Below are 22426 nucleotides of genomic sequence, written 5' to 3'. Positions count from 1 at the left end.
GGTCAGATGAGTCATGATTTGAAGTTCTTTTAGGAACACTGGGACGCCATGTCATCCAGACCAGAGAGGACAAGGATAACTCAAGTTGTTATCAACGCTCCGTTCAGAAGCCTGCATCACTGATGGTATGGGGTTGCATGAGTGCTTGTGGCATGGGCAGCTTGCACGTCTGGAAAGGCACCATTAATGCAGAGAACTATGTTCAGGTTGTAAAACAACATATGCTCCCATCTAGACGTAATCTCTTTCAGGAAAGACCCTGCATTTTTCACAAGATAATGCCAGACCACATTCTGCAGCAATCACAATATCATGGCTACGTAGGAGAAAGATCCAGGTACTGAAATGGCCAGCCTGCAGTCCAGATCTTTCACCTAAAGAGAACATTTGGCGCATCATAAAGTGGAAGGTGCGACAAACAAGGCCCAAGACGATTGAACAGTTAGAGGCCTGTATTAGACATGAATGGGAGAGCATTCCTATCTCTAAACTTGAGAAACTGGTCTCCTCTGTCCCCAGACGTCTGTTGAGTGTTGTAAGAAGAAGTGGGGATGCCACACAGTGGTAAAAAATGGCCTTGTCCCAACTTTTTGGGGATTTGTTGACGCCATGAAATTTTGAATCAACATATTTTTCCCTTAAAATGATACATTCTCTCAGTTTAAACTTTTGATCTGTGATTTGTGTTCTATTCTGAATAAAGTATTAGATGTTGGCACCTCCACATCATTGCATTCAGTTTTTATTCACAATTTGTTTAGTGTCCCAAATTTTTTTGAATCCGGTTTGTAATAAGAAGAAATATAGCCGCAAGCTACGATTACAGGGGGCAAGCAAGACATGGCACTACTTGGCACCATAGGTTTCATTGCAACTATTTTTGCTTTAACTGATTTTTTTTCTGATTTGGTTACACTTGTGAAATGCTCAACACCTGACATCTTGCATTGAAAATGCTTCAATTCAACACATCAACCAGCTGCTGGATTTGAACCCAAGACGATTCAGTTACAAAGCCAACTGCTATCAGGTAGCACACTTGCATCATTTGAGTTTCACTGCATTCATTACACTATTCCAACTTTTGGGTCAATAAGTAATCACACATGAATATATTCTCCTCCCTGGATCACCACCTTAATGTGGTGTGCGTGAGCCTAGGAGCTATTCTGTCATACAGAACGACTGTCATTTTTCTTGACCTGGGCCCCTGACCTGCCCGTTATCCTGGGGTTCTCTTGGTTACAGAGGCACAACCCTCAAATTGATTGGCTCTCTAAGTGTATTCAGCTGTGGGGACCCCATTGCAAAGCTTCATGCTTACATCCTGGATTCCTGGGCAGCACTAGGACATTCCTAGGTAACCCCATCGATTTAAGGAAAGTAGCAACCGCTTACCATGACCTCAAGGAGGTTTTTGGTAAGCAGAAAACAAAGGTACTACCACCTCATCGGACCTTCGATTGTGCCATAGAGTTACAACCTGGCACTCTTCCCCCCAGGGGGCATCTCTTTTCTCTCGCCAGTCCTGAGAAGGTTGCCATGGAGGATTACATTAAAGAAGCTCTGGCACAGGGTTTTGTCCATCCCTCTACCTCTCCCGCGGGTGCAGGGTTTTACTTTGTGGGGGAAAAAGGATGGTGGTCTACGTCCCTGCATAGATTACAGAGGTCTCAATGAAATTAATTTCAAGGACTGTTATCCTTTGCCTCTTATGGCCACCGCAGTTGAGGCGCTCCAACAGTCCTCAATATTTACAAAATGAGACCTCCGGAGCACCTACAATCTGGTGCGTATTTGGCAAGGGGATGAGTGGAAGACAGCCTTCATCACCCCCACAGGTCATTACGAGCGCCTAGTTATGCCGTTTGGGCTGATGAATGTGCCGGCTGTTGTTCGGAGACTCATCCATGAGGTCCTGCAGGAGACACTCGGTCTCTATGGTTTTTTTATTTGGATGACATACTTATATTCAGAAAGAGCATGTAGTCCATGTCCATCAGGTCCTACAACTACTCTTGGAAAACCATCTCTTTGTCAAACTTGAGAAGTCCCAATTCCATGTAACTGTTGTACATTTCTTGAGATTTATGGCCTCTCCCTACCTTTCTCCGCTTGGTCCAGCAATTTCTGGATTTTGACAATTTTTACCGTCGGTTTGTCAGACATTTTGGCACTGTGGCGGCCCCACTTACTGTGTTGACTTGAAATCAGTCTGGCCCTTTCCGATGGACTGACGAAGCCCAGAAAGCTTTTGAAGATCTCAAGCACAGGTTAACTACTGCCCCTGTCTTACGTCTCTCGGACTCAGACCTACCCTTTGTGGTAGAGGTAGATGCCTCTGATATTGGAATAGGCACTGTTCTGTCCCAATGCTCAGGCGAGGACCACAAACGCCATCCTTGTGTGTATTTCTCCCATCGCTTGACTCCCAGCAAACAGAATTATGACGTGGGTGATCGAGAGCTCTTAGCTGTTAAAATGGCTCTTGAGGAATGGAGACACTGGTTGGAGGGGGTAAAGCACCCATTCTTGGTCTGGACTGACAATAAAAACCTGTTGGGCCTTGTTCTTCAATCGTTTCGACTTCACACTCTTATGTCCAGGTTCCAAGAATGTTAAACCTGATGCTCTTTCCAGGCAGTGGGAAGATCGTCCTGTACTGCAGTCTACTCCGATTATCCCTCCTGAATGCATTTTGGCAACATTACGGTGGGAGATTGAAGAGATAGTCAGAAAAGCCGTGCAAATTGAGCCAGACCCAGGTGGGGTTCCTGCAAACAGGCTCTATGTCCCAGCTAATGTCTGGACCCAGGTCATAAACTGGGGACACACAAGTTCCTTTGCAGGGCATCCAGGGACCACCCGAACTTTGGAATTTTTACAACGACGGTTCTGGTGGCTTAATATGGCAAGGGAGGTCCGACAATTTGTGTCATCCTGTGACACATGTGCACGTAACAAGGAACCCAGAACCAAGCCTTCTGGGCTATTCTATCCTCTACCTATTCCACACTGCCCATGGTCACATATGTCTTTGGACTTTATTACTGGGTTGCCAAAGGCAACACTGTCATCATGGTGATTGTGGACAGGTTTTCCAAAGCAGCCTGGTTTCTTGCTCTGCCCAAACTCCCTTCAGCCCAGGAGACTGCATAACTCATTCTGAACCAGGTAGTGCGATACCATGGAATTCCCAAGGACCTTGTTTCAGACAGGGGTCCCCAGTTCTCCTGCCGCTTTTGGAAGGCTTTCTGTGCTTCTCTAGGGGCTTCAGTCAGCCTATCCTCTGGTTATAACTCTCAGTCTAATGATCAGACTGAGAGGGTGAACCAGGACATGGAACAGTCTCTTCGGTGTCTGGCATCCACCAACCCTGCTACCTGGGCTGATAAATTTTTGTGGACAGAATATGCTCACAACGGGGCGGCACCATGGCGCAGCAGGTAGTGTCACAGTTACATAGCTCCAGGGACCTGGAGGTTGTGGATTCGAGTCCCACTCCGGGTGACTGTCTGTGAGGAGTCGGTGTGTTCTCCCAGTGTCTGCGTGGGTTTCCTCTAGGTGCTCCGGTTTCCTCCCACAGTCCAAAAACACACGTTGGTAGGTGGATTGGTGACTCAAAAAGTGTCAGTGGGCATGAGTGTGTGAATGAATGTGTGAGTGTGTGTTGCCCTGTGAAGGACTGGCACCCCCTCCAGGGTGTATTCCCGCCTTGTACCCAATGATTCCAGGTAGGCTCTAGGCCTACTGTAACCTTGAACTGGATAAGCGGTTACAGATAATGAATGAATGAATGAATATGCTCACAACATGCTCTAGCACTCATCTCTGGGTATGTCCCCCTTTGAGTGTCAGTTTGGATATTCATTCATTATCTGTAACCGTTTATCCAGTTCAGTGTCACGGTGGGTCCAGAGCCTACCTGGAATCATTGGGCGCAAGGCAGGAATACACCCTGGAAGGAGCGCCAGTCCTTCACAGGGCAACACACACACACACACACACACACACTTTTGAGTCACCAATCCACCTGCTAATGTGGGTTTTTTGGACTGTGGGAGGAAACCATACACTCTGTCCTGGATGAAAAGATGGCCCTAGCTGACGTCGCCGTTCTGCTAATGTCTTGCGAGAAGCAGACCGTTCCTGTAAGGTGAAGTGTGCACGCCGCCACAAAACAACGTACGATGATGGCAGCCGAAGGGACATCAGTTTCAGTCTCTTGGTCAGGGAAGAGAGGAAACCCACGCGGACACAGGGAGAGCACACCAACTCCTCACAGACAGTCACCCAGAGCAGGAATCAAACCCACAACCTCCAGGCCCCTGGAGCTGTGTGACTGCGACACTACCTGCTGCACCACCGTGCCGCCAGTTTGGATATTTAACTCCCTTATTCCCTGACCACGCTTCACCTTACAGGAGCGGTCTGCTTCTCGCAAGACGTTAGCAGAACGGCGACGTCAGCTAGGCCGTTTTTTCATCCAGGACAGAGTGTATGGTTAGCCGCCAAAGATCTCCCACTCAGGGTCACAATAAAAAATTGGCGCCCAAATACATTGGACCATTTAAGGTCCTGTAAGGGACCGCCTGCACCGTGGTCATCCCACCTGGAGATAATTTACCTGTTGGGAAAAATTGTTTGAAGTTTAGTTCTCGCCTTTATTGGGCTCTCTTCTTTCCCCTTTTGTTGTGAAAGCAGTTATAAGGTTCCTGGTGGCACAACGGGTTTGTTAGCTGCTTCTCACGTAATTGTTACTCGCGGGTGATAGATTCCCGTTCTGAACTTTATTTTTTGGTTTGAGTTTTATTCTTTCTTTACTTCTATTCATTTGTCGTTTTGTCATTCCATTTTGTCATTTTGTTCCCTTTGATTTTCGTTCTCAAGAATTTTGTATATTTTTGGAGTTTGTCTCCTCTCCAATTTTTTTTTGATAACTATTTACTTTGAGATTCCACAGATTATTTTAATACCAAGTTTGAACATGTGTGTGAAAGCCCATTTTTCAAACTTTCATAAACTTGAACAAAAACTATCCACTTTTATAATGGACATGAATATGTGAAATTGTCCGCAGTAGGTTGTTCACCTGCTGGCGACATTTGTGGATCAGGCTGTATTTGTATTTGGATCGGGTAAAATGCGAAAGGAAAATCTCAAAATCCAAAACCCGTGAGAGGAAATGAACAAATGCACATCACGGAAAACACGTAAATGACTTGATCCACAAATGCAGATACTACAATTAAAAAAAATTCTAATTTGAGACTTCGACTTTCCAAATATTTGCAATGTAAATTTAAACAAATATATTTATTTTCACATAAAATTGTGATATATCTATGAAAACCAAAAATATATATTTATGAATGTGACTGTATTTGTACAAACTGCAGACCGTGAGACAGATTGGGATGTATTCATTTGTGAATAGTGAAACATATTTGTGACTTGTGTTTAATTTGTGGATTAACATTTAGGCATTTGTAAAGTATTTTGAGACTAATCTCTCTCCATATGCTTCACACTCAGCTGCAAGTTGCTCAAGTGAATGCTAGAGGCCTCCATGCGAAGAAGCCAGAAGAACAACATTGTCCGCAAAAAAAAACAAATGCCACCTCCTGAGCCCCTCGACGGAAGCCCTCCTGTCCCAGGCTATGCCTCGCCACCCTGTCCATGGATATCAAGAACAGGAGTCGATATAAGGCCACAACCCCGTTTGCCAATCCAAAGGCACCGTTCCCGAGGTCCATGCAATATTGTATAGGTGTGTCATCCAAGACAACTCCACAGTATTGAGTGCCTTCAGTAACTCTGGGCGAATCTCACCCACTCCTGGAGCTTTGCCACTGCAAAACATTTTCACCACCTCAGTGACTTCACCCATGGAAATGGAATCCAGATAAAATAACCGCACCAGAGAACAGCCAAGCCGCAGCAGCACCTGAGCAAGTGGCAGTGCAACCACCTCCACCCACCGGAGCACCAGGCCTCAGTTGACCCGCATCCAGCACCCGGCCCCTATGTCAATCTGCAGCGGGAAATAGGTAGCTGGCCCAGAAAAACCCCTGTTAGTACATTGATACTGGATTGAAAAGGACATGATAGAAGTTACCTCTGATCTGTCCGACCCCCTACAAGTAGGAGGACGGAAGTTCAGAGAAGAATTAGAGGATTTTTGCAAGTCATGTCGCCCGACAGAGAACGAGATAAGGAAAAAAAAAAAGAAAGAAAGCGGGCAGACACTTTGGTTCAAGCAAATTGATGATGGTAAAAGCAAAAGCAAGTTGATGATGGTAAAAACAAGTTGACGACGGAAAACGGCAAGTTGACGATGGTACAAGCAAGTTGCGACCCCCCCACCCCCACCAACGTTTCACGTGAAGGAGACAGAGGAAGAGGACAAAGAGGGTTCAAGGGCAAAACAGAGGAAGAGGATTTGCAGGCAATGGGCCAACTTTCCAGCCAAACGTGTTTCAGAAAGATACATGGGTGAATCGATGCTCAGAGACTACCTGGAGCAATAGGCTCAGTAGGAAGAAAAGCCAGAAACAGCACACTGCGAGAAGTGATGGGCGACAGAGAGGCAGGACACGCTGAGATGGGACCCACTGACACAGTGAAAAGGGAAGTACTCTCTACAGTAGATTGGCTGATCTGAAATATGTGATTTCAAGGGATTACCTAAGATTGAATGGAATACCCCAGAACTCTGGTGCAAATATATATATGCATTTAGCATGACGTATAGATATATTTATATAGACTGTATGCAAACATGTCTATATAAATAAAAAATAATAATAAAAAATTAAAAATCCCTATTTTGCCGCATAGAGGCCACTGCGCGACAAAAAAGCGGGATTCATTTGATAAGGTGATTCGGTTGAATCATTGGTTTGATTCAGATTGAATCGCTGAGTTGATTCATTGAGGTGACAATTTGATTCACTTGAACCTTACATTTGAGTCATTGGTTTGATTCAGATTGAATCACTGAGTTGATTCATTGAGGTGACAATTTGATTCACTTGAACCTTACATTTGTCTCATTTAAGTTTATGATACTTTGTTTCAAATTTCAACTTGTTGAAATTGATTCATTAATTATCATCGAATTTGTTGAGTTTGGTGATGGTTTGATTGACTTTTATTCTAAATATTTGAGATTTTAAAATGATTATTAACAATGAGATTCATTTTATCCCCAGTGTGATTAATGGTTATTGATATGAATTGAGTCATTATTGATTTCAGCCAACCAATGTGTTTAATATAAGATCTGATTTAACATATTTTAGAACATGTGATAACTGAGAAATCAATATATCACATTTTGATTAATACATTTATATCACATTTATTAGATATGCATGCGTGTGAAACCACATGAAACCTGACATGGCATGGGATAATTATAAACTCATGTAGCTAAACACACAGCTTTCACAGCTCCGGTCGCCGCCACACAACTTCCTGTAACAGATCAAGAGAAACCCACTCTGCAGGCTATTCAATCCACTGCCACTGGAGCAGAACGAGCTCAGTGGTCCAAATCAGGGTGCATTAAGCAAAATAATGTATGGATACACACTGCAACGAACAGACCATGTCTCCCAAAAACATACATGAAAGGGTTAATTGCTATTGCTCATGGGAAAAGTCACATGAGCAAAAGGAGGGAATGATAAAATATGATACCCAGGCATTGATATGCACCCAGACTCTCTACACTCATCCAAATGTTTTGTTCAACATGCCTCACGTGTGCACAAAACACACACAGGCACAAACAACCCCTGTCGCAACAACCTGTAGGTCACCCCCCAGCAACAGAGCCATTCCATTGGCAGATTGAGTTTGTGGAGCTAACACCAGCAGAAGGAAAGCGGTTTCTCTTGGTCTGTGTATGCATGTTCAGTAAATGGGTTGAAGCGTTTCCCACAGGTATTCAAGATGGCGAGGCAGTAGCCAAAACATTCCTCAGAGAAATAATCCCCAGATGGGACCTGCCACAACGCGTCTCAAGTGATAATGGCACTCCATTTGTACATACAGGCCTAATTAGTCTAAGTAAGTACCTAGAAATGGGTACCACCGATGCTGGGGCAGTAGAAAGTGTTAATGGAACCATTAAAAAATGATCTTGCAAAATGACACAACAAACAGGCCTTAATTGGGTTAAGTGTCTCCCTCTGGTCCTCTGGCAAAGCAGAACCAGACCACAGAAAAGAACTGGTCTTAGTGCCTTTGAGATAGTGTTTGGCAGGCCTCCCAACACGGGGTTAGGTCTACCTCCACTTGATAATCAGTTGCTTGACCCACTCTCTCACAACGTATTTCATCTCGAGATGTTTCTGCCCATATCTAAGCAGGTGAAAGCAGTGCTGCCGCAACCAGCCGACCAGCCCTTCCACGACCACAAGACAGTTGACTGGGTGTTGATACGAGACCTCCGCAGACGAAGGTGGAACCAACCTAAGTGGATTGGACCACACCAGGTGCTCCTAGTGACCAACACGGCCGTGAAAGTGGCAGGACGAGGGACGTGGGTGCATCATACTCACTGCAAGACCTCACCAACCTCACCTGAAGAAACAAAAACCTTAAGGGTACCCCAAAAGGACTAGAACGTGAACGAAACTTTGTCTCATCATGTTCAAGCGAGATACCAGCTCTTGCAGATCACAAAGGACTCTAAACCTGATGAAGTAGATGGGCTGGAACATTTGTTTGATGAAGATAATCTGTAAAAATGATTGATTAAGAATCAAAGGAGGGAATTGTGATGGAAATTTGTTTATAGAAATGATTCATAATCAATAGAGATATTTAATCAACAATGGCCACGCATGCTTGTGTAAACTGAAATTGTTTTATTCCTAATTCTCTGTGTCAATCAACTCCCTTTGTCTCCAGACCAAGGAGGTAGAGGGGGAGGCACAGGGCACGTCTGGAATGGTGTTAGAAATACAGGAGATAGGGGAAAACAAATGGTGGGAAACTCTGAGTTTTGGGAACAGGATACAGTGAAAGATGACTGAAATGTAAAAGAGCGAACAGATGGTGAACTTCAAAGGGTTTTCCATGTATAAAAAGACGCTGATCATAAATGGTCAGCAGAGAGGTGAAAAACAGCGTTGCCCGCAAGTCCCTCTAGTCGTTAATATAATTTGCGATATCACTTGATGCCGACTCAGAGACTCAAAGAGCTGTCTTATTTTCTGTCATAATTTTCCACCACATAACAAATAAATAATCTACAAACACAAATTTCTATATAAATATTTATAATAATATTAGAAATAACCAGACATTGTTAATATACACACCGACATTCAATGTTTAAACAAACACAACTTTATGAATTAAACTCTGCACTTTGGGATATTATATTTGTATTACACCTTCTGTAATATCAATTACAGATTCTTGATAATCTGACAATTAAAAAAAAATACCATAGGACATATACTCCAAAGTTCATGTTTCCACATATTCTGTCATATCACATGCTATGTTCACAGGGCCATTACAAAAAATGTTTCACAGTAAAATTTCTTCATATTCAGGATATCAAAAGTCTGTTATATTGTGTCTTTAGTGAGGCTTTCAGATTTTTGAGACATTTTGAAAATAAAGAGATAATATCCATGGAAGGAAGCTTAACGTGTAGGTTTTCCACGGTATGGAAGTGGTGTTCGTATTTTGCCATCTAGCGGCGACAGAATGCAACTAGCATTTAAGGTGAAAGAGAAAATTCAAATGAATCGATTGCTCATCCTTTGTATCCCGGATGTGTACTCTGAATTTTTTGTAAATCGTATTTTGGTATCTGAATTTTATCTGTCGAATTTGAGCAACTTTGAAATATATTGTTTGATTTTTTTTACCTTGAATTTTTTTTTTATCTGAATTTGTTAACCTTTATAAATAACAGTGAAAACATGTTCTTGAAAATGTTTTCACTGTTTCAGGAGTTCTATTTAAGAGCAATTATATTCAGATGCATAATTTCAGTGCAAAACAAATTCAGATACATAATTTCAGTGCAAAATAAAATCAGTGCTACAAATTCAAAGGTGGTAATATTTCAAAATCTGATGAGACAGATTTGCTTCCATACTTTCCACTCTGCAAGCCAGAGCCGCATTGAGGCGCCCCTTTTGTTTACTGGGACAAACTCCAGCTGTACAGCCGCCAGCCGGGGACTTGTGAGTATCCCCACACCCGACCAGCGCCTCTCACCCTGTGCAGCTCCTGAGTATGAGAATGACCAACCCCTATCGAGGAGTTTGGTTCAAGAGCCCACACTGTGTGCAGAGGTGAGCCCATCTATATCTAGCTGGCACCTCTCAACCTCACGCACAAGCTCTGGCTCTTTACCCGCAGTGAAGTTACGTTCCACATACCAAGAACCAGTTTCTGCTGACAAGTTCCACAATGCCAAGGGCCCCACTCTGTGCTCGATGGGCACTAAACTGCACCCCTACTCTGGATCTTGCAGGTGGTGAGCCCACCTGATCCTCACACACTGCCATTTCAGGCTGAGCCCGGCCGAGTTACATGACAAATATATGAGCCCAGCCACCAGACGCTTGCCGTCGGACACTAGCCCAAGGCCTGGCTCCAGGGGTACATTCCTGTAACCCTCTCCCAGTCAGGGTACACTTACTTCTAATGGTTGTACTCATAGGGATGCTTCTTTGATCATGTTTGTCTGGATCTTCACTACAGACCTGTTCGCATGGGAGACCCTACTGGGAGCTAACAGCTCCCAACAACATAGCCCTGGAAGTCATGAGACCACACAAGCCCTTCCACCACCACAAGGATCTGATCCATGAAGGGAAAATGAGGATATAAATAAGCCTATCATATTTCATGATGGTTGGGCTATGTTATGTCTCCCAAGTGGATGTTATAAAGTAATTGGCTAATGGCGGCCATATTTTTCAGTTGATTGTGTTGCCTTTAATGGACTTGTCAACAGGTATCTCACAGATGCCTCATGCAAGATTTAATTTCACTAGAACCATCAGGGGCTGAGAAACAGATTTTTGAATTTTACAGTGCCCCCTATGGGTTAATTGATATGGCATTTGAATGGGTTCCACAGAATCATGTGCCTAAGAAGAATGCTAACTTTCATTAACATATGTGCCAGCGAAGAGGGCTGGACTAAGAGGGCTGAGTGAACGCTGGCGCGACTTGCTGCCGCTGCTCACCCGAAAAACTGCTAGTTTTATTTATTTCTCCTAATCTTTTAAATATTTTAAGCAAGCCCACATTGTCTGCCTGGACTACTGATATTTCACAAACCTGTGATGGGTCTGCTGCGGTATTCTGTTGCTGAGCTTCTCCGTTTCCGATTCAGTCAGTCTGCTGCTCCATCAGATCTACTGCTGCACCCGGATGTTGTCTTCACTCCTCGACGGAGATACATTCACCGCGGGTCTCATCGGAATGTTCATGAAGACTCATCAAAGGCAATACAATCTATCTGGTCCATTTCTCGCCGTTCCCGATGCAACACAGGTCGGATTGCTGATCACAGGGTGCTAGCCTGCCTAGCTCGGTCGGCTAACACTCCAGCTACATCATTTCCCAACTCCATTGGCAAGTTCGGTCTGCTCAATATTCGCTCAATATTCGCTCACTCACAAACAAAGGACATCTCATCCAAGATCTCATCACGGACCGTAAGTTTGACTTTCTCTGTTTAACAGAAACCTGGCAATTAACAAATGACTTCACACAACTCAATGAATCGACTCCATCGGGGTTTGTTTACACCTGCAAACCACGTGACACCGGCCGAGGAGGTGGTCTCGCGATAATTCACAGCGAGAAGTGGAAAGTCTCGCCAGTATCTGTCCCTACCTTCTCCTCGTTTGAATTAACTGCATGTAAACTGTCTGGATCTACACCAACCATAATTACAGTCATCTATCGCCCACCAAAACCCAACAGTACATTTTTAAATGACTTTGCCACTCTACTCACACACCTGTCAACCCTGTCACCTAATAACATCGTGCTGGGTGATTTTAATATTCATATGGACAACATAAACAACCCTCTCACCAAAGATTTTATGTGCTGTCTTGAGGGTTTTGGGTTTCGGCAGTACACCAATGCTCCCACTCACTCCAAGGGTGACATTCTGGACTTAATTTGCTGCTCAGGTGTTTCTCCTCTGGACCTTACAGCTGATGAACTCCCAATAACTGATCATTTCCTCCTCTCATTCAATGTCAGTCTTTTACTAAATGTCACCAAACTTCCCCGCTTCATTTCTTTCCGAAATATTAAGGACATTAATTTGGATTTGCTCTCCTCTAGTATTAACTCCATCTTTGACACTCATCACCTAACCACCCTCGATGATCTTATTGCTCGCTATAACACTGGTCTTCATTCTGTACTTGACTCACTAGCCCCACTAAAAACTAAGTCAGTAACCTTCACAAATTCAGCCCCTTGGTTGAAGGCCAAAGGACGGAAGCTAGAGCGGCTCTATAAGAAAACCGGACTAACTGTTCATAAGGAAATGTATAAAAATCATGTTACAATATAAGGAATGTATTATCCATACAAAAACAAATCATTATACTGATATAATCTGCTCTAATGAAGGTAATGCCAAGTCACTTTTCTCATTATATAAAAGTATTACCCAAGCCCCGGACTCTATCCCATCTCACCTGTACTCTACTGATTTCTGTAACTCACTCTTGTCATTTTTCACTGACAAAATCCATACAATCCACCACCTTCTTAATGTACAATCCACTCCCAGTTTGCTCCCTGACTTTTCTCCTCCTGCTCATTCTTGGTCTGCCTTTCAGCTTCCCACTAACTCAGATATCTCTGATATCATCCAGAAGCTAAAGCCTTCCACCTGCATACTAGACCCTCTCCCTTCAGTCCTAGTGAAAGCCTGTCAGCCCTCACTAGTCCCCATCATCACCAACATTACACACTCTTCTCTTTCCACTGGGACTGTTCCTGCTCATTTTAAAACTACTGCAATAACTCCAATTCTGAAAAAAACTGGCTCAGACCCCACTGATTTTAATAACCTACGGCCCATCTCTAATCTTCCCTTCATATCAAAAATTCTAGAAAAGGTAGTAGCTTCGCAACTCCACAATCACTTAAAAAATAATAACCTCTATGAACAGTTCCAATCTGGATTCCGCCCACTACACAGCACGGAAACTGCCCTTATAAAAGTCACAAATGACCTCCTTATGGCGGCCGATTCAGGACTACTCTCCATCCTTATCCTCCTTGACTTAAGTGCAGCATTCGACACCATCTGCCACACCACCCTTCTAAACAGACTTTCCTCCATTGGAATCACTCAAACTCCCCTAAACTGGTTTAAATCATATCTCTCTTGCCGCACTCAGTTCGTTCATATCAAATCATTTACTTCTCAATCTTTCCCTGTTATTTCAGGTGTGCCCCAGGGCTCTGTTCTGGGGCCCCTTCTTTTCATTATCTATCTCCTTCCCCTTGGCCATATCTTTCGAAAACACAACATTAGCTTCCACTGTTATGCAGATGACACCCAGCTCTATTTCTCCTGTAAACCCACTGTCCACATCCCACTCTCCACCCTTACTGATTGTTTGACAGAAATAAAATCCTGGTTCACTGCAAATCTATTAAAACTAAACAGTGATAAAACCGAGGTTCTACTTGTTGGCACTAAATCAATACTCTCAAAAACTAACAGTCCCTTAATTGATATTGATAACACATCTGTTTTCCCTTCCTCTCAGATAAAAAGCCTGGGTGTCATCCTCGACAATTCTTTATAATTTAAATCACATATCAATAAAATTACCCAGTCCGCCTACTTTCATCTACGTAATATCAGTCGCCTTCGTCCTGCCCTCACACCACATACCTCTGCCATCCTCGTGCACAGCCTCGTGACTTCCCGCCTTGACTATTGCAATTCTCTGCTCTTTGGTCTTCCACACAAATCTCTCCATAAGCTTCAGTTGGTTCAAAACTCAGCTGCCCGTATCATCACAAAAACCCCTTCATTCCACCACATCACTCCTGTATTGTTTCAACTCCACTGGCTCCCAATCAAGTTCCGTATAGACTATAAAATCCTTCTACTCACTTTCAAAGCCATCCATAACCTCGGCCCACCCTATCTCTCTGATCTTCTCACTGTCACTACTCCATCTCGCACTCTCAGATCTTCCTCCTCTATTCACCTGACTGTCCCCTGCGCCCGTCTCACCACCATGGGGAGTAGAGCTTTCAGTCGCTCTGCTCCCCGGCTTTGGAATTCGCTGCCACCTGACATAAGGAACATAAACTCACTTCTACAGTTCAAATCCTCAATAAAAACTCACCTGTACAAGATTGCTTTTAATGTTTAACTGATCCATGTTTTTAACTGTGTTATATTTTAATCGTTTCTTTTACCTGTATTTTATGTATAAATTTATTTATTTTTATTTCTTGCTGTTGTAATTGTAAAGTGTCCTTGAGTGTTAGAAAGGCGCTATTAAATTAAAATGTATTATTATTATTATTATTATTATCCTGATCTATAGCCATTTATGCTGGCTGAAAGTTCGCGCGTTCAGTTTGTTTGTTTGCTTGCTGCTGTTTAGTACTATTCCAAAGCCTTTACTGTTAATACTTTGCTAACTTATCCTTGTTAGTTGTACTTAGTGTTTTTCTAAATTCACTGTTAATACCACTACCATTTTATTGTTGTTTTTCATATTAATAACTACTTCTCTCCTGATTATGGCGACCGTGGAGATCGAGCAGTTGGGCCGCCAAATTCAGCATCTCCTGGAGAAGCAGACGGAGCTCATTGTGCTGTGATTGTGCTGACATGTGCTTGAACCCTCAGATTGCAGTTTAAAAAATGTTTTGTCTTGCATAGTGCAAAATCTTGTATTAAATATAGAGCACACTTTGTGTAAGCATATGAGATGAATATAATTTATTATTTTAAATTATTTGTCCCACATATTCCCAGTGTTGCAATAATATTTGTCCTCACCACAGGGCAGGCACCAGGCCAACGTCAGCAGAATATCTCCAAGATAATTTGGGTGTCTGACCCAGGCAAACCAACCAGACACCAAGAGGTTCTGACCTGATGGACTTGGGATCGTCTGAAAATCTGTGTTACAAACAGAATATATATATATATATATATATATTAATTAAAAGTTATATTATTAATCAATTCAAAAGAATAATTTCATATGCCATGTGACCAAGGACTTGGTAAAGATGATATTTTTGAGTGTATGATTAGATGTAGTCAGTATATCTCAAAGACTGAACAAACAGATGATAAATTCAAGCTATAAAATATAGCCGCAAGCGGCAATTCATGGGGTCCAAGCAAGTATTTGCTGGTAGACGACCAACGCGCCAGCATATGACCTTTCCTGAGATAGAAGGGGATTTTTGGGGAAGTTTGTGTAGTGTATTTAAGGTGATCCTTGTTGTTCTGGTGTCTTCTGGTGTAGAGATGTAGCATGAGATGGAGGAGTAACAGATGACAGAGAGAGCATAGAGCACAGAAGTCACTCTGGAATAGCACCCTGGTTTCTCACTCTAATGTTCAGGACTCCCAAACAGCAGATAGGATGTGGAGTTGCTTGTACTTGAGTCCAACATTGGTGTACACAGAACACTGTCTGCTGGATGTGTTTGGTTGTAGGCTTTTCTCAGTTCAGCAGTGATGCTGAGGGATTTAAAACTCCAACACCTAAGTCAGACCTGCTGTATGCGTGTCCTGACCATTGAAGACCAGGGTGAAAGTGAGCAATTTTTGTAGAGCAGGAGGGTACCATATGACATTTCCTGATACAGGAGCCACACTTTAGATAGATTTTGTAGTTCTTTTAAATGCAATCCTTGGTGTTCTGGTGTCTCAGCGGAGCTGGATTGTAAGAGGGTAAGTGGATGAGTGGGGGTATTTCTGGGCTGCAGACAGGTGAAGGTTGGGCTTGGATTATAGAGACTGCACAGAACTCACTCTGGAATTTCACTCAGAATTCTGACCCAATGTTCAGGACCCCCACAAAGCAGATATGATTTAGGTGGTGGATCATTTTCAGCACTGCAGTAACACTGACATTGTGGTGATATGTCAGTGTGTGTAGCACTCTTATGAGTAGATCAGACACAACAGTGCTGTTGGAGAATTTAGCACCTGTTTCCACACCTATTTTATTGGTCCACATTATAGATATAAAATCAGAGACAGTAGCTCATACATTCTCAGCACTGTAGTAACACTGATATTGTGGTGATGTGTCAGTGTGTATTGTGCTCTTATGAGTGGATGAGACAGAGCAGTGCTGCTGGAGAATTTTAAACCCTGTGTCCACTCACAGCCCACAGTGTTACACACACCTACTGTGTTGGTCCACATTATAGATATAAAGTCAGAGACAGTAGCTCATACATTTTCAGCATACCTGCTGTGTGGGCGTCCTGACCATTGAAGAACATGTGAAAAGGAGTAGCTACTAATCCACTGCCTGCTGGTCTAATGGTCTTAGCCATGTTAAGATCAACTCTAATGACTCTATTGTGTTGTGCAACCACTACCCCTTTATCGCTGCGGCAATTTGAGGACTTGAATTACCAGTCATGCCATCCCTCTTTCACTCTAGAACTTCTGTCATCATTATAATCAATAAAGGATGTTAAATTTACTCAACCTGATGCTATTCCTCTACCATCTCACATGGTGCTCAGTCATGCACCATTTTATTAAAGGCAGTTAATTTTTGGACTAACACCTTTTCACTCACAATCCAGGACACCAACCAAACCATCGACCAAACTACATCTCAACCTACATCTCAACATAATGACTAGCATTCCTGTACTTTATGAGGTACGGGTTCATACGTAGCTATAAACCACCCGGAACTCCTTTCCAAAAACTTCTGAGTTCACTTCCATGTTTCAGCCATTACGGGCCTGGTCTGTACTAGCACATAAAGGATTACAGCAATAACAGAAAGCCTATACAACAGCCAGGACCTGCTTTATGCTGAGGATCGGTTTGGAGCTTGGCTCATTATGGCATTTTTAAAGTCTATAAATAGACTGTGTTCTGGACACAGTTTTTATTGGCACTAGTTTGTTCTCCAGCTGCATTACATTCAGATATAGGTAGTTTATTCAGTCATGTATTTATTTTTGGTAAATGCATATATTAAAAACAAAGAGTGCATACGGCTGAGAGAGGGATGGTTTGGGTATTTGCGGAATCCACTTTTCTCTTCGTTGGACAAGAAATAGATCAGGAACCCAGCATCTGCACAGGAAACAACCAGAGGAGAACCATCAGTAAAACAAGCCTGATAAACCTGGTGAATATACTGTATAAACATGTTTACCTTCACAAACATCAGCCACAGCAATAACACCACCACAATGACCATATAGCTGTGTCTGATTCATTCGTACCAGTGCAACACACACAAACACACAATCATCACATCATTGTCACTGCAGGGTTTCCTCTAAAAGTTAAATAGTGCAGATTCTGCAGTGCTAACCCCAGAGTAGAAAAGGCTCTATTCTCCCTACAGCTCAATGGAGCTTCACAATCATTCTGAATGTGTAATTGTAAGGTAAAATTATTACACAGTATTACTTTAAAGTCACAGGGAATTAGAATATCATGTGCTTTAGTGTGTAGCACCAGTTTAATCCAGCAGTAGAACATTATGAAATTATTTTATTATTAATTATTACATGAGTAATATTATTTATATATTTACTGAAAAGCAGGAAAATGGGGACAGCGGACAAGAAGTGGAATTGATTGGGATGCTGAAGGAGGAAATAAACTGGGAGACTGGAGAAGAATGGGATCCAGATAAATTCTCCCATAATCATCAAGAATCCAATGGGTTCCTCTGTGAACTCCTTAGTGTTCAAAACTGACTCCTGAAAAAATACATCCACAAAAAATATAAACATAAAAACAAACAAACACAGTAAAATTAATACAAAATACACGCGAGCACACAGCACATGTGACCTGACTCTACAGCCGTGTCAGGCCCAAGTGCAGGGCTCAATGGCTGATCAATAATTGAATATATGCAGGTAATTTATGATCAGTGAAGAGAACCTCGTCTATGAGGAAGTCAACGATGTAAACCATCTGGAAGAAGGTCGTCAGCAACAGAGAAACAGAGAGAGAGTCAGTCTCTGCAGCCGCCAAGAGGTACCACACATCCATCAGGCCCTAAACAACACAGAACCATCAGGCCCAAAAACACAGAACATAGATCCATCAGGTCGTAAATAACACAAAGCATAAAACACAGAACAATTAGGCCCTAACCAGAACAGAACATACAGCCATCAGATCCTAACACAAATCCATGTTCTTATGTGTTCTGTATGCTTCAGCTGAACATCAGCAGAAACTTGGGCCTGACCCGGTTCTAGGGACAGAAGGAAGCATGTTGATATAACATTGTCTGACCCAGCCGATGAAGCCGATTCGGACCATGGCAAACTGCTTCATGTCGATCTTTCCGATCCGAGGGTCCATCTCCCGACCAAAGACAAAGTCCAGCAGGAAACTGCCTAAACCACAACACAGAACATTAATAACACAGTGAGTCTTGTCTTCATGGGAACCGTGCATGGTCCAGTGTAAGGTCCATAAGCAACACTAGCCTCGCAGTGAAATTAAAGAATAAACTTCAGACTCTGAGCCTTACTAACCTCTCTTGGCCCTAATCCCCACACCCACAAAACCCCCTTCCCAAGACCTGAGATAAGACCCTCCTTATTACTACGTGGTCATAAAGTGCTACTTGTATTATGAATGGTTGTCCCCTTTGTTATTACCTGTGTTAATATCCTGACTGTCTTGTGCTCTTTCTGCGCGCAGGTAGAGACAAATACTGATCAGAGCCGAGGTCACACACCCTGCCATGACCAGCGCCGAGACCCTACCACAGACACTCTCAGCCTTCACAAACCCACACATCCACACACCCAAACATACCAACACACACACCACAAATGCATGCAGACCTGCAAAAGAGAAAACACTGAAAATACACACACATCATACAAACCAGCACAAACACAAACAAACACACACCCTTAAAAACTGACTTATTTATATAGAACTTTTCTGGACAATGAGAGACAATGAACTCAGATGAAAGTTTAACCCCTAACCGTTCAGATTATATTTCAGGTGATTTTCGTGGGGACCCATCTTCCCCTCTGCCACCTAAATAGAAAGAGAGAGAGGGAGAGAGACACAGTGGCGTGTTGATATCCCATAGAAGACAATCACTGGAGGCGTGCCATCTGTCCCCAGTGCCACAGAGTCTCCAGTGTCCCAGGTATAAATATTACATTTTGTATCTGTTTAATCGTACAGGTCATAATCTTCACACTGATTATTTCACATTATTTCACTTCACATTATGAGTCCGGGTCAAAGCTGTGTCCATTTCCCCAACATGAACAATGAAGAAGAAAAATCTAGTGTCCTCACCTGTCCCACTGGAAGATAGTAGAGCACCCCCTGGAGCATTGTGAAACATAGCACAATGGCAAATGCACTCCAGTCCCACAGAGGAGCTTTAAATACCCACCACAGACTTCCGGGGTCAGAGCGGTCTGATGGGTCACAGGCGTTTAACAACAGAACCACAGCAAACCCCAGCAACACACATAAAAGGAACAGACCTTACACACACAAAAAAAATATGTTTCAGATATGAAAGGGTTTACGTGATTCGCGTGTAAATTTAACATGTAAATTCACTGGAGTCATGTCTCACTTTCTTATAGCATGGATTTATCATTGTTCATATTTCATGAATGTTGTCCTGATAATCCAGACGCTCCAGTGAAAGAGTCTGAAACTTATTTCTTTAAAAAACGCGAAACCTGACTGATTTCTGAGTCAGAGAAAATCCAGAATTAGATTTGTGCCAAAAAGAATCTAACCAAAAAATGAATCTCAAATGTTAATAACTTAAGCAAAAAAACACCCAACTCTGATGTTTGTTCTCCATGACATTTGTGTGTGAGCACTGAGTTCTTGCTCATGCTCTAAGAGATTTGTGCGCAAGCTTCCTGAATTTTTTGTGCAAACTCTCCAAGTTCTGCACGTGCTGAATTTTGTGTGCGAACTCCTCAAGATTTTTGAGTCTGATCCCTAAGTTTGCAAGCTGTTTTGGCACAAACCTCTCGCGTGGGTTTGTTTTCTCATTGGCTAATAAGTACTGAATGACAACTCAGTGATGCTTTTCCACCAACAAGGATCCGGAAAGGTTCTAGTTCGCAAATTAAATTTAGAACCATTCGGTGCATTTCCACCAACATAAACTGGCTTACAAACAAGAAAACTGCTCCCAGTTAGAACCATAGATTTTTTTTTTTGCAGCATGAACCATGATGTCGTTCATCCATTGGTTGTGTCAAGGTTTAGTAACTCAAGAAGGGGCTCTGAGCCTCAAACACAGCATTATTGCCCAGTGGAGCTGGATGGGGTAATTTACAAAGTTTTATATAATAGGTAATAAAACAGGAACACACTCCTTTTGTGTGTCCTTCTGGGGCTGCGTGACACTATGCGCATTGGTCTTTGTTATGTTTATCCACTATTCACAAACTCAGCAGGAAGGTTTGGAACTCAGCAACATTTAAAAACATACTATACCTCACTCTGATCGGACTCCACAGTAAACAAAATATAAAAAATGACCCTGTCATGACTATGACTGTTTATCTGTGTCTCTGGCACTGTATTCAGCCACAGTGACTCCCCTGCTGATGGCGTATCCTTGGTTCCCCATTAAACTCATAGAAACATGGGCCGGTTCACTTGAAAGAACCAAGAAAAAGGAATGGAACTGGTTCATGAACCAGAGTTCATTTGGTGCAAAAGAGCTATCAGTGCCCTGAAACATGTAAACATGGGAAAGTCTAAAACACTTAAAGTGAAAAATCTTTATGTGACTTCATGTACTGAAAGACTTAGGAGCACCAAATTCCCATTAGAGGGAAACAGCTTAATGTGGCTTAATGTACTAAAACAACGACATAGGAACACTAAACATTTCTCAATCACTACTGATAAGTAAGCTGAAATGGTTCATGAAAAAAAGAATAGTATACATATAATGTATATGCCTTGCCAGGAAAGTTTTTAATTAAAAAATATTAGTGACATTATAGATATTCAGATTTTTCACTGAGCCACATTGGAGTCTTTGAGGCTGTGTACATATTACACATCGGTCCAATGCGCAGACTCTCAGAATTATGGGAATAAAAGCCATTATACTCTACAATGTACCACTGAGGAATTAAAGCCAAAAGAAAATGTATTCAAACTTCTTTCTTTTTCAAAAAGGATTTTGCACGTGCGCGGATATTTTGAGTGAGCAAGGAGGTTTTTTGAATGCACACTACAACCTACGCATCTTGCTCTCCTGTCCTGCGCGCGCAATGTCTCAGACTCGCTTCACACTTACAGTCATTACAACGTACCTCAGTTTCAGCCAATCAAAATTGACAAAGGTCATTTCTGATTGGATGGCTTGACCGCCAAGTGGGCGGGATATACAGGCCGGAGACCAGTAAATAGTGGGATACGGGTTACAGGTTATGGTTAGGGGCGAAATCTGAAAATGTCCTCCAAACGGCAACAGACCAGTGCATCACAGCCAGTAATTTTATTTTTAGGGGTCCAAGCACTGCAAGTGCTGGAGCCCTATTGTTTTTGGTCTGTTTCCTCTTCTTCTTCTTCTTTTTCTCCGATGAAACGCGATAGGTAGCCCAAACCGTAGGTTTTACAGACTTGTCATTTGGTCAACTGGTAGTAAACCCTCCCTCTACTCAGGTGCAAAGAATCAGCCCGATTGGCCTGATGGTGGCGCTATAGCGACGCGGAACGCGTCACTCACTATATCTCCTACCCCGTGTGGTGTAGAGACGAAATTCTTTTTTTCCCTGATTCCTCAGGTCAGACCCTACAAAAAAGCCTCAAGAACCCATAAGCTCCGCCTACTTAGATTTTGAACTAATTTGCATAATATGCAAAATCGCACACATTTTTGAGCGCGAACTAGTATCTGGAAATTTATCCGATATGGACATATGTGGTATCACCAGAATCCTACGAACCTGAACTTTAACAATTATTCAAAAAAAGTTGGAATTTCATCACTGGTCGGCTTCCAGACTCCGCCCAAATACAGGGGTGGAGCTCACATTCCAAAAATCAGATAAATACAGATATAACTCACAAACACTTTCTCTGAAAGTTACGATATTTCACATGCTTTATCCCTATAAGGGCTGGAAGACATGAGTACTTGGTTGTGCAACTGCAAGCCTAGGGGGCGCTATA

At 42.7% G+C, this 22426-nt stretch overlaps 1 protein-coding gene across 2 annotated transcripts in view; it reads right to left on the bottom strand.

The window, feature by feature from the left end:
* LOC136675857 (histone H3.3A) overlaps positions 1 to 19026 on the bottom strand; it is a 47083-nt gene extending 28057 nt beyond the window's left edge. Inside the window, exons 1-6 of one of the 2 annotated variants that reach the window (XM_066652637.1) lie at positions 18895 to 19026; positions 18524 to 18627; positions 18164 to 18280; positions 17808 to 17976; positions 17258 to 17338; positions 15053 to 15175 (exon numbers count right to left, since the gene is read on the bottom strand). In XM_066652637.1, coding sequence (XP_066508734.1) covers positions 15053 to 15175; positions 17258 to 17338; positions 17808 to 17976; positions 18164 to 18280; positions 18524 to 18627; positions 18895 to 18982 — 682 coding nt within the window. In that variant the 5' untranslated portion in view covers positions 18983 to 19026. Of the gene's footprint in view, positions 1 to 11325; positions 11818 to 15052; positions 15176 to 17257; positions 17339 to 17807; positions 17977 to 18163; positions 18281 to 18523; positions 18628 to 18894 lie in introns of those variants that run through there. The other variant, XM_066652639.1, reaches the window with a different exon arrangement.
* Positions 19027 to 22426: the final 3400 nt, after the last annotated feature.

This window comes from Hoplias malabaricus, chromosome X1 (assembly GCF_029633855.1).
Source record: "Hoplias malabaricus isolate fHopMal1 chromosome X1, fHopMal1.hap1, whole genome shotgun sequence".
NCBI classification, from domain to species: domain Eukaryota; kingdom Metazoa; phylum Chordata; class Actinopteri; order Characiformes; family Erythrinidae; genus Hoplias; species Hoplias malabaricus.
This window is presented reverse-complemented; position numbering and strand designations above follow the sequence as displayed.